General features: G+C 50.4%; 1 protein-coding gene across 1 annotated transcript in view; it reads left to right on the top strand.

Annotated features, from left to right (window-relative positions):
- Nucleotides 1–12760, top strand: part of LOC142579669 (high-affinity choline transporter 1-like) — a 96206-nt gene that overhangs the window by 22361 nt on the left and 61085 nt on the right. Inside the window, exon 2 of the mRNA XM_075690104.1 lies at nucleotides 2338–2550. Within this exon, the coding sequence (XP_075546219.1) occupies nucleotides 2364–2550 (187 nt within the window). The 5' untranslated portion in view covers nucleotides 2338–2363. The remainder of the gene's footprint in view (nucleotides 1–2337; nucleotides 2551–12760) is intronic.

Genomic DNA, 12760 nt, shown 5'->3' with positions numbered 1-12760 from the left:
CCATTATCCCTCAAGAGAAAAGTATATAATAGCTGTGTCTTACCAGTACTCACCTACGGGGCAGAAACCTGGAGGCTAACGAAAAGGGTTCTACTCAAATTGAGGACGACGCACCGAGCTATGGAAAGAAGAATGATAGGTGTAACGTTAAGGGATAAGAAAAGAGCAGATTGGGTGAGGGAACAAACACGAGTTAATGACATCTTAGTTGAAATCAAGAAAAAGAAATGGGCATGGGCAGGACATGTAATGAGGAGGGAAGATAACCAATGGTCATTAAGGGTTGCGGACTGGATCCCAAGGGAAGGGAAGCGTAGCAGGGGGCGGCAGAAAGTTAGGTGGGCGGATGAGATTAAGAAGTTTGCAGGCATGGCATGGCCACAATTAGTACATGGCCGGGGTTGTTGGAGAAGTATGGGAGAGGCCTTTGCCCTGCAGTGGGCGTAACCAGGCTGATGATGATGATGATGATGATGATGCCCCCCCCCTTCATTCCAAGGGGACGGAAACGTTCGTCCAGTCATTGTAAACATGCCGCACACACACGCACACACACACACACACAGGTTCACGGTCCGGTCCGGAACCGACGTCACACGGATTTCGTAGAACTCGGAGCTGCCCCTCGCAGCGCGACCGGGTAGCCATTGTCCTGCGTCTTGGTCGGAGGTGGGAAGCGGCCCCCGACGACGTTCCCGCGGCAACTCCCCCGCTCGCGGCCGAGCCTGTTGGCGATATCGTGTTGCGGCGCAAAGCCTGCTTCGTCGAACTCATTCAGTTACAACGGCGACGAGGCTAGAGCGTAACGGTGTCGTTCCTTGAAAGTTAACGCCGCCGTCATCGCAACTGGCTGGCAACACTTGCACCTCGGCTGGGCCGTTCTTAACAATGCCAACTCACCCAGTTCTCACTACTCGTGATGCATGCTTTAGTTGAATGTGCAAGGGTTTACTATGCTTGTTGTTCCCATGTTTTCATTTTGTTATTGTTTTGAGCCCCCTAGAGTAATGACCAACTGGGCGATGTAGGTTATCAAATAAATAAACAAATAAATTAACAAATAAAATAAATGTGATTAAGCTCATCCAACAAAATAGCGGACCCTCTGTTCGTGCCATATGTAGTCGTAGGCGGAAATAAATCCAGAAAAATTGTGCCAATGGATTTCAGTCAGCCTGCTGATGGGTCAGTACGTCGGATTATGCAAGGACTGTGTGTGTGGTGTCTTTTCTTGTATTTATATTATGCAGAATTTTAAAAATTGCCTTTGGCAAATACCATGACTGCAATCCTTGAACAGAATCCTTTCCCGTGGACTAGCACTGATTTTGCATGTCGCGCAACGAAGGCATCTTTGTATTTTCTTAGAGACACTATAGGCTAAATAAGACAGTTTAGTTGAGTGTTAAGTGCTGCGCTTTGTGCAGGTTGTATAACTTTGTCGTGAACTGTGCACATCGTTTCATTTTTCACCCTATATTCATTAGGAGTTTCAGGGTAGGCATGCCACCAGGCAAATCCCTCTAAGATTCACTAAATCTATTTCTCTCCCTTAACTAAAATGCTCGGTCTAATTCGGACTAATTCTCGGTCTCGGCCTCGGACTAACTAACTAAATTCCACTAAGTTTATAGCTAACTACATTTGACGGCATATATTGAAATTTGCGAATTGCAACCGGTGAGCTTGCAAGGCATATCCACTGCGAACGAATTCTGAGGATGGCACCAGTTTCAAGGTATGCGCTGTCAAGCTTGCGGTAAAAATTCACTTTTGCTCCACTTACTTTTTTTTAATTAACGGAACATCGTTTTATGCACTGACTCACACAATTATCTGGAATTCCCCATGTTTCGTCGCAGACTATGGCAATGACTGTCGCGAAACTAGTGTAATCCTGAGAAACTCACAAACTACAATTGGTAAATTTCATTATATGTCACCCAGTAACTAGTTAAAAACTTAATTAGCAACATTTTGTTCATTAGTCGATTATGCATTTAGGTTTATCATGCATGTCCGCCTTTTCGAGTAATCCAGCTCAAGAACTGCACTTGTGTTCAAAAATTCTACGTAGTGTAAAGAAAAACTCGCCGGCAGAGCGTCACTTGCCCTCTGCCCACCTTCAGGCTACGTCGCTTCTGAGCCGTGCGCACAGTGCGCAGTTCAGGCAATGTAGCGAATGGTGCGCAGTATTTGATGAATGACATTCTGAAACTCGTGCCCGTAAGGACTAATCCACAGCATGGGTCTGCCACCGATGACGATCGTTCACGACTCTGTAACCGAAATGTAATCCCAGTTATCACAAAACATTTCCGACCGCTGGCCATATAGGCATTTGCGGTCCCTTCGCAGCTAACATGACGCTCAACGTGGCCGCTCTGGCCACCATAGTGGTCCTGTACGTGGTTATTTTCCTCGTGGGTCTGCTGGGTGCCCGCAAGAAGAGGCAGCAGTCCCGGGAGGTGACCGACGCTTCCGACAGCCGACTGCTCATGAACGGAGGCCGCAGCTTGGGGCTGGTCGTCAGCACCTTCACTGTAGTAGGTGAGTACCGGCATCGCGATCATCTTTTTACCCCCATGCAGGCTGTATATGCAGGCACAACTGGCGTGTTAATTAGGTGATGCCCTACTAATAAAGATAGACAATGTAATGACAGCAAGCATCCGGTTGGCTACCTCCCACTGAAGGAGAAAGAAATGGTGTACGTAAAGTTGAGACAGAGAGAGCTGTAGGAAAGGAAGATGTGCTCAACTTCTGCGCATGGCACGAACAGTGTCACGCAGTCAAAGGCCTTCTTCAAGGCCGTAGTCGACTACAAAAAGCACAAAAGGGCATACGCTGTTATTGCGGGCCCAGGAGCGGTGAAGGCGATGTTCAAGTAGATGCTGACACACAAAAGACGGTGCAAAAAAGCGTTGGTGATTCGTGGTCTCTGCGGCTCAGATCGAAGATGACAGCACAATAGGTGGTCATTGTTCTTTCCGCGGCCGCAGATATCGTATGCAGCAATATCGGTCATTCCCATTAGCGTGTGGTACGGTATACCTCTGATAGCAGCGCGAACCATAGAGTTTCAAACAATAATTACTAGAGGGAACTCTGGCGCTAGTGTCTACGGTAGCTGCAATGAAAGCGGTTGTGCCAGCACGGGAATTATGGGAAGTACATGGATTTGCCTAAACTTCGTCCTTCAGCTTCAAGCGGCTTTGTGACTTTGTCATTTTCAAGAATGTACTGCGTAATACACTACATTAACATCATTATAATTGTCTGACTGCAGGATTCGAATACAGGACCTCTAACACAGACGCCATATATTGAAACCATTACGCCACGGACGCATGCATCGACAAGCGCCATATAACGCCCTTATGAATTTGCAAGGGGATTTACTGCAGGAAAGCCAGTACCTTGAGACGCTCGGCGCCTTTCGATTTGGCCACCTCGACAAACTGAACCGTTGCAATTAGTGGTGATCGTGCGTGTTCGCAGCGTCTTGTTCACTTGGAAGAATATAGATTGCTCTGAAATTTACAATGAAGGCATACAAAGCATAATAAACAAATCCGCAAGAACGTCTGAATCCACAAGCAAGAAGATCAGACAAATCCATGTACTTCCCATCATTCCCATGGTAACTCAAGGAGTGCAGTGCCATAGTTGCCTCTAGTACATTGTAGGAAACTCTATGGCGCGAACCGCTTGCATTACAAACGTAAACCGCTGTTGCTGCCTCAGTTGCGACGCGCCGTGTTCCTCGAGCTCGATAGCAACGATCAAGAATAGCGGATGCGAAACCGGCATAACACGCGTCAGGTGACGACTTGGTGTTCCCGGGCGCAGTATAGCCTAAAATCGCTGTTGAGCTGCGCTCCAAAGGCGTCGCGCCGGAGTGCACTCGAGGGCATGGCTTTGGAGTTCGGTGTGCGACAAGACAACTTAAGGTTGTCTTGTCGGCGTGTCAGGCGTGCAGGCGTGTCAAAATAGAAACAGATGCGTGTGTGCGTGCATGCATGCGTGTGTGTGTGTGTGTGTGTGTGTGTGTGTGTGTGTGTGTGTGTGTGTGTGTGTGTGTGTGTGTGTGTGTGTGTGTGTGTGTGTGTGTGTGTGTGTGTGTGTGTGTGTGCGTGTGCGTGTGCGTGTGTGTGTGTGGAACTCGGCGCTGCAGCTCGCGCTTGCGTTTGGTTGGGTCTGCGCTCGACCCAACGTGACTGTGCCTACGGCTTCCCGGTGACCGTCAATAAAGAACGTAGCATTTGGTGGAGTTGCTGAGAGCCCTAACGCCTCGGCCTAGAACTCAGGAGTCGCACTCTTCCTGCCGCGGCCGCCACCACCATGCCATACACTCCAGTGAACGACCCACAACGTCAACTGGTCCAGTCACCTGCGGTGCCGTTCGTCAACATGACCCAGTCGTGCTCAGTTGCACTGCCGACACTGACATCGACGGCTGGCTTTCGTCGTATGAACTGGTGAGCAACCACAACAAAGGGGACGTTTCGACCAAACTCACCAATGTTATTTTTTACCTAACAGATGTGGCTAATCTGTGGTTCCGCAACGACGAGGCAACCTTTGTGACATGGGCTGAATTTATTATTGCCTTTGTAGAGGTATTTGTCCGACCTACGTGAAAAAGCTTCGCGCTGCACAACGCCTCCGCCAACGCGCGCAATAGTCAGGCGAGAATTTCACAAGCTATGTTGAGGATGTCGTCGATCTCTGCAACCGTGTAAACCGAACTATATATGACTGAGGAATATAAGATTAAGTTGATCATCAAGGGCATTGAAGATGACGCTTTCCAGATGCTCCTGGCCAAGAATCCTACCATCGTCGCAGCTCCAGTCACCTACTGCCAAAGCTTTGACGAATTACGGGGGCGACGAGCGCTCGCCCGCCAAGCTGTTCCTCAAGTGACATCCCTTTCGAGCTTGGCGGATGCTCCTGGACACACTGATGATGAATCTCTGTTGCCCCACATCAAAGCTTTCATTCGTGAAGAAGTGGCGCGCCAGCTCTCCCTGCTCCCTCTCATCCAGGAACCTGGTCAGCCTTTGTACTCGGTCCAGCAGCAGACCATCCACGAGCAGGTTGCAGAGGTTCTCCCGCCAGTCCACCAGCAACCTCTGGTTAGCGCACCGCTGACGCACGCAGAAGTCGCGTCGTTTCCTAGACTGACGACACTCCCCTACTCGGTTCCCCAGCTGCCCTATTCGACGCCACCGCGTCCGGCCCTACTCACTGCGCCTCAAATGTCCACTCAGTACTTCCAGCCGCAAAATTCCTGGCGCACGCGGGGCAACTGACCGATATGCTTCAGCTGCGGTCTCGCGGGACATGCGGCACGCTTTTGTCGCCACCACCTGCCGCGTTTAAACGTCACGTGACTGCAACCCGACGCCATGCCGATCCCAACCCACCGCTGAACTTTTGGAACGCTCGTCAAAACTTCAGCACCCGTCTTTCTTCATTACCGGGCGGCCACTCGATATCGCCGTTGCGTCGTCGCCCTCCTTCAAACGAGGGAAATATAGTGCTACAGTTTCGGAGGCAAGAGCTGCAAGCTTTTCGAAATTTCAATATCCTCCGCTATCACCGCAAAACATTAAAGAAGTACAGGTCAATGGAGTCGCTACATTGGCGCTAGCTGATACGAGCGCAGCAGTTTCTGACGCTTTGCCGACGACTCGGGAAGGTCACCACGGCTTTTACTGGCGTTATACTTCGCACCGCCAGTATTCAGCCCGTCCAACCGTCTGCTCCGTGCACTGCCAGACTTATTATTCAGAACATTCTCTATAGTTTGTAGTGCGGCCTTCCTGCTCTCACGATGTAATCCTATGGTGGAACTTACTGTTGCGTCATAGTGCTGTCATTGATTGCGCCCGTGTCGAAGTCACGTTACGTTGCCTCTCTAACACTGTACCGGATACTGTTGCCGCTCCACAAAAGATTGTTGTCGCCGCTGATACCGACGTACCTGTAGAAAGTGCGGCCCTCGTCACTTTGTCGTGTCCGCCTGTGCCCGAAGCTCCTGTTGTGTTGACGCCGTCATCATTGTTTATTCAGCGCACACTTCTGCCGATTCCATTTCCATTCTCGACGCCCGTATCGTGTTTCAGCGAAAGAATGGTGCATTATCAACGGCCAGGTGGAGAACATGCTTGAATGTGGCGTCATTCAGCAGTCCCATGGTCCGTGGTCGTCCCCAGTTGTGCTTGTGCGAAAGAAAGACGGCTCTATTCGATTCTGTGTTGATTATCGTCGTCTCAACAAAATTACGCGGAATGACATCTATCCCTTACGACGTATTGACGATGCCCTTGATTACTTGCAACGTTCTGAATACTTTTCGTAGTGAAATCTGCGCTCTCGCTACTGGCAGGTTCCTGTGGCCGCATGTGATCGCCATAAGACTATGTTCGTGACGCCCGACGGGTTATATGAATTTGCCGTCATGCCGTTTGGTCTCTGCGACGCGCCTGCAACTTTTGGGCACATTATGGACAGTATCCTTTGTGGCATAAAGTGGAACGTCTGCCTGTGCTATCTGGATGACATCGTCGTATTTTCTCGGAATTGTTCGACTCATCTCACCCATCTCCACCAGGTTCTGACGTGCCTCAAGTCTGCTGGCCTCCAGCTGAACATCAAAGAGCGTCGCTTTGCCTCCCGTAAACTGACTATCTTCGGCCAGGCTGTATCCGGATATGGTTTCTTCCCCAAACTCACGAAATTCCGTGCGAAAACCGACGTGACTGAAGACCCTTCGGAGTTTTTCGGGCTCTGTTCCTACCTGCGTCGCTTTGTGCCTGCGAGTGTCTGAAAGCGCCTGCAAGTGTCTGCGTGTCAGGACGCTATTGCTCACCTGTTTTCTCCTTATTTCTGCGTACGTCTTTGTAGAGACGGCATGGTTCGTGCAAGTTGACCTCCCCGTGCCTCTGCCGGGAATGGCGACTTCAGCGGCGGCTGCGTCTAGGAAGCGGACCGCCCTCCAGAGCGAAACCGACGATGATGACACCAGCGTCTACTCGCTCAGCAGTGAGGACTTCTCCGATGACGCCTTCGAGCTTGTGTGGAGCCGCAAGGCGAAACGAAGACACACCACCAGGGCATCCATGTCTTCGAGCGCGCCAATGGTAGGACCAACTCAGAATACCGCAGTCAGTACGATTCTATTTGTGCCAGAACTCGCTACCGACAACCTGAGGCGACTCAACAGACAGCCTGTATCGGTGCGACTTGAAGCGGTGGCGCCAAATCAGGTTACAGACGTTAGAGTTACCACACGAAAAAATGTATTGGCTATCGACGTCACACATGAGACGGCGCTGAGAAATGTCACTAAAGTTACAGAACTGGACGGCGTAAAGCTCCGCTCGTACATCCCCCTGAACAGTGGTTCCACTAATGGTGTCATCTACGACGTGGACGTCTCCATCTCCAGCGCTGACTTGCCGATTCTAGTGAAGCCTGCAGTTGATGGCGTCGCTATAACACATGTATATTGTCTCGGCACATCCCGCTGTGTGAAAATTATTTTCAAAGGGGAGTCTCTCCCTTCGCACGTCAGGATGGGCCACTTTAGACACCCTGTGCAACCATTCATCCCAAGACCACTGCAATGCCTCACTTGTATGAGGCTGGGACACGTGAGCGCCGTGTGCGAGAACACCACAGTTTGCTCACGCTGCTGCGAGCCCCACGCTGCAGACTCTTGTGCATCCATGGTTCTCAAATGCACCAATTGACTTTGGTCCCATGATGCTTCTTCGAAGGACTGCCCCAAAATGAAGAAGGAAAAGATGATCTTGAAGCAGATGGCGAGAGACCATTCGTCTCGTCGGGAAGCTGTTGCGGCCGTTAGAAAGCGATGCTCCCGACGCCGTCGGACTTCAAAGAACGCTGATGCCTCTGTGAAGAGTACGACCCATTCGACAATACCTCCTCCTCGGCCCCCTTGGCCTGGCGCAATTCAATCTAAATCTGACAAGGTCATGACGGAGAAAAATTCAACTTGGTCCGCACTACTAAAGCAACAGCCAAAGCCAGAACAACAGCGGAAGTCACAACCGAAGCCGCAGTCGATGCCACAGCCGGAGCCGGAGCCACGTCAAGTGATACAGGTGCGCACAACTGTAGAGTGCGCAGCGCGGGTTCCTGACAAATTTCCCGAAGTAGATCGGCAAGTGTTTATGATACTCCAGTCTCTGATACTTTTCGAATGCTCTTGACTAACCTGCACACTCCATCAGCGCGAAGTGCAATGCCATGTGCTGGATGCTTTCAATTCAGTACTTGTAGCTCTTCAGTAAGCATCATGGCTCACTCGCATCATTTTATTCGTACTGAAGTCAAAAAGGCTGAGGTTTAGCTTAACGATATACTGCCACTCGTTGCAACGTACTGCTGACGCCCACCGGCTCCTTGGTTTTCACTGGTGACTTCAACGTGCATCACCAGCTGTGGGGAAGCACCAAGATTAGCTTCACACAGCAGAATGACGACAGCCTAACGTATCCGCGGAGCTTGGACTTGACTGATTTCCAGGCGCTTTTCTGCGTGCACACACAGTGTTCCCTCTATCCCTCTTTCCTCTTTCGGTTCCCCCCTTCCCTTCCCCCAGTGTAGGGTAGAAAACCGGACGCTCGTCTGCTTGTCCTCCCGGCCTTTCCTCTCTTTGCTATCTCTCTCCCTTCGCCACCATAATTGCACCTTTCACGATGTTTCTAAGCGCTGGCACCGACACCTGCAGTTGGTCCCCTGAATGTGATGTCGCCTTCCAGACTCTCCGCCATCTAGCTGTTAACATCTCCTCCAATACTCCGTCACTACGATCCTCAAGCTCCTACGGAAGTATATACAGATGACATTGCTGTCGGCCTTGGTGCGGTACTTGCGCAACGCAAACCTGGTTATGCGGAAGGTGTCGCCTACGCGAGTCGCACACTCACAAAGGCCGATACTAAGTATTCTGACACTGAAAAGAACGTCTGGCCATCTTGTGGGCTCTCACAACGTTCCGACTTTACCACTATGGCCGTTCTTTCTACGTCTTCACGGACCATCACGCTCTGTGCTGGTTGTAGTCCCTAAAGCATCCCTCCGGCCGCCTTGGCAGCTTGCACTTCGGCTGCAAGAGTACGACATACAAGTGTATACAGATCTGGCCGGATGCACACTGACGTGGATGCCCTTTCTTGGCGTCCGCTACCACTTGATACTTCGTCAATCTCGGCACTCAACTTCGGTTCTATGCCGTCGTCGGAGCAGCACAAGGATTCGTGGATTATTATAATCATTAACATCCTGTCCTCCCAATCGCCGCCTCGCCTTCCCGCGCGCTCCGCCGTCAAGCCGCTTATTTTTCTCTGCAAGAAAACCTGCTCTACCGCTGAAACTATATGCATGACACAGAGTGGTCATGCCGCCGCATTGAAGACATATGCGTGGTTACGCCATCGCTTTTACTGGCGCAGAATGTACACTTTTGTGCGTAAGTACATTCGTGATTGCACCACTTGCCAGCGACGCAAGGCGCCTCCTCAGCGTTTGACCGGCGCACTCCAACCTCTACCTTGCCCAAAGCGTCCTTTCGACCGCGTCGACACCGACCTTTACGGCCCACTCCCGTACACCACCTCTGGTTAAAGATGTATAATCGTTGGCGTCGACCATCTCACCCGCTGTGCTGAGACAGCAGCCCTTCCTGTCGGGCCGCTACAGCACGTGAGGTTGCTTTCTTCGTTCTACTCAATTTCATGCTTCCACACGGCGCGCCGCGTGAATTTCTCAGTGACAGAAGGCGTGTGTTTCTGTTCGATGTAGTCCAAACACTCCTTAGAGAGTGTCACGTAATTCATCGCACGTCGACGATATACCACCCACAAACTACCGGGTTAACTAATGCTCATACGTACGTCGCGTCCCACCATTACAACTGGGACATGGTTCTCCCATTTGTGACGTACGCTTATAGTACCGCAAGGCAAGCGACCACTGGCTCCTCGCTATTCTTTCTGTTGTATGGACGGGAACCACCGTGCACGTTGGACACTGTACTACCGTACCAACCCGACGGCTCCGAATGCCGGCCCATTTCAGAACTCGCAAAGTACGCAGAAGAGTGCAGGCAACTTGTTAGCATTTTGACAATGGAAAATTAAGCACACCAACAGAATAAACACGACAATCGCTTAACCACTATAACATTGCGTACCGACTCCCTTGTTTGGCTGTGGATTCCACATCGCGTTCCGGGTCTTTCGTCCAATCTGCTGGCTCAATATCGTGGGCCCTACTGAATCGTCGACCGTACGTCGCCAGTCAACTACGTGATCGAGCCTCTCACACCGTCTGACGACAACCGCCGTCGCGGTCGCGACAACGTACACGACAACGGTATCAAACACTACTATACGATCCCATTATCGTACCTTCGCCATTAATCTCCAGGATGGCTCCTTTTCTCTCCCGGAGCCATTGTAATGAAGAGGAATTCGAGCATTGCTCTGGCCCAATGACAGCTGAAGAGGACGGACGCACCGGCGCTGCAGCTCGCACTTGCGTTTGCCTGGGCGAGCTCGGTTGCTCTGCGCTCGACCCGATGTGAGTGTGCCTACGGCTTTCCGTTATATATATATATATATATATATATATATATATATATATATATATATATATATATATATATATATATAACTGTAGTGCACCAAGATTTAAATATATGCAAGTGCCACGTAGCTGGGCAGAAGCAAGAAGCAAGGTATGGCGTTTGGCATCGCTTGGAGAAACTCGGATAATTTTTTTTTGCATTCCGTCTAATAAGATAATCAGTCTTAATTAATTAATGAACTTCTCAAATACCAAACTTCTCAACTTCCCAAAGTGCCTCGAGCGGGCAGTCGCGCGGCAATTTTGCGTGTATTCGCAGGCTTCTTTCGCACTCGGAAAAACACTTTTATGTAGCCTGCATTGAGCAAAAAAAAAAAAGCTGTATCGGGAGTTTTTCATGTTGCTCTACAATTTTTCCATTGACACATTTCATCTAACTATAATATTTGAGAAGTTGATTAATTAAGAAAAGTTAGGCAATTAGGCTGAATGCAAAAAATTATCTGAGTACTTCCAAGTGACGGCAAACAACATTACCTTGGTTCTGCTCATTTTCACATATGGTGGCATTTTCATATATTTAAATCTTGGCGCATGATAGTTGGGACACCCTGTATATAGTACAACGGGCGGTAGTCTGCCCCGGACCACCGTCACTTGCACTTCGCTCCTCGAAGAGGCAGGACGTGTGTCCAGTGACCTCCTGGATAATACTTTGTAATGTGGTGAACGCGGTTTAGATCATGGATCCTAAGTTTAAAAGAGCTACGACGTAATGCGTCATGCATTTTTCTCGCATTTACTGCTAAATCGCCACATAATATTTTAGTCGCCTTACAGGGTGCACGTTGCTATATAGTTGCTATATATAGTTGCTATTTGCGGAAGGACCACGCTCCGCTGTTCAAATTGAGGTTGCGTCGTTTGTATATAGCAGAAATAACGAGGTACTATATGTGCTCCCGCGTGATGGCGTAAGTTCGTAACGGTGTACGGTGTAAAGGCACGTTTATGTTCCGATGTAATTGACGCGCGGGCGAGCGTCACTCGATGTCGGGCGCGTCGGAGCGCGTTGGCCGCGTCCGGTTACGTTGGCTGCGCGAGTGAGTCGAACAATCGGTAGAACTATACACGCTCTTTCTCTCGCCAACGTGACGCAACGTGTGCGCGCGCTCACGGTACGTCGGACTATATTTAGCCCTTAAGCGATGCTGTAGCGCAGACGCGCGCTCGCAAGCTCCCGGTCCTTGTTTTGTGTCGCCGTGGGGTTTGAACACCGCATACAGCGCGCGTCTTCGCTTCCGTCTGTGCTGGGTGCAGCAACGAAGAAGTCTGCTATACGCTCTTCTTTTTTTCGTTTTCTTTCTCGCTGTGTATAGTTCAGCCGCGAATGACGCACACGGAGCGGAACGACGAGAAATTTTTCAGCCAGAGCTGAGTGTAATGGCTGCCAACGCAGGGACGCGTCGTCCTCGCGAACGCGTTTATTGCCACTGTTAACTGAAGCATCCTCCGCAGCTGAGCGCATATACTGATCACTTGTAATAAGTTCGATTCATATTAGTGGTATTTAAATGCGAAGGCATTTCTATGCTTACCCAACAAGCAAACCCGTCCGTCCCTCCGTCGGTCCGTCACGTAAAACGATCCGCTTTCAAGATAGGTCCCGCTGCAGCGAGCGCATTCCCTTTCGTGCTGCCTCTCGATTCAACGCGAACTAAGCAGCGAGAATACAGCCATGGCACAGCGCTCGCTAGCTATCAGCACTCGGCGCTGTCTGTCCCCCTCGCAGATCGCTTTCAAGATATAGGACCCGCGCGGCCGCGCCATACGCAGCCACCGCCGGAGTACGGTTGATCACGGTGTATAATGGTTCGACGCGGATGTATAAGCCGCTAAAGAGCGATAACGGCTTATAATGATCGGAAAGTCATCAGCGCATCTGGCGCCGCCACCTGCAGTAGTTTGCTTGCGTCATCAAGTCACCTTGAGTCGCTGTCCGCAGCAGTTCGTGTCGCCGCAGCGCTGCTGTTTGTACTGGTCGGATCAAGTTTCATAACATTGATAATAAACAGATTTAGTACGGCGTACGTAAGATTGCTACGTTCTGCAAAATGCGCATGTGCAGAACGCA

Source organism: Dermacentor variabilis, chromosome 1 (genome assembly GCF_050947875.1).
Source record: "Dermacentor variabilis isolate Ectoservices chromosome 1, ASM5094787v1, whole genome shotgun sequence".
NCBI lineage: Eukaryota > Metazoa > Arthropoda > Arachnida > Ixodida > Ixodidae > Dermacentor > Dermacentor variabilis.
This window is presented reverse-complemented; position numbering and strand designations above follow the sequence as displayed.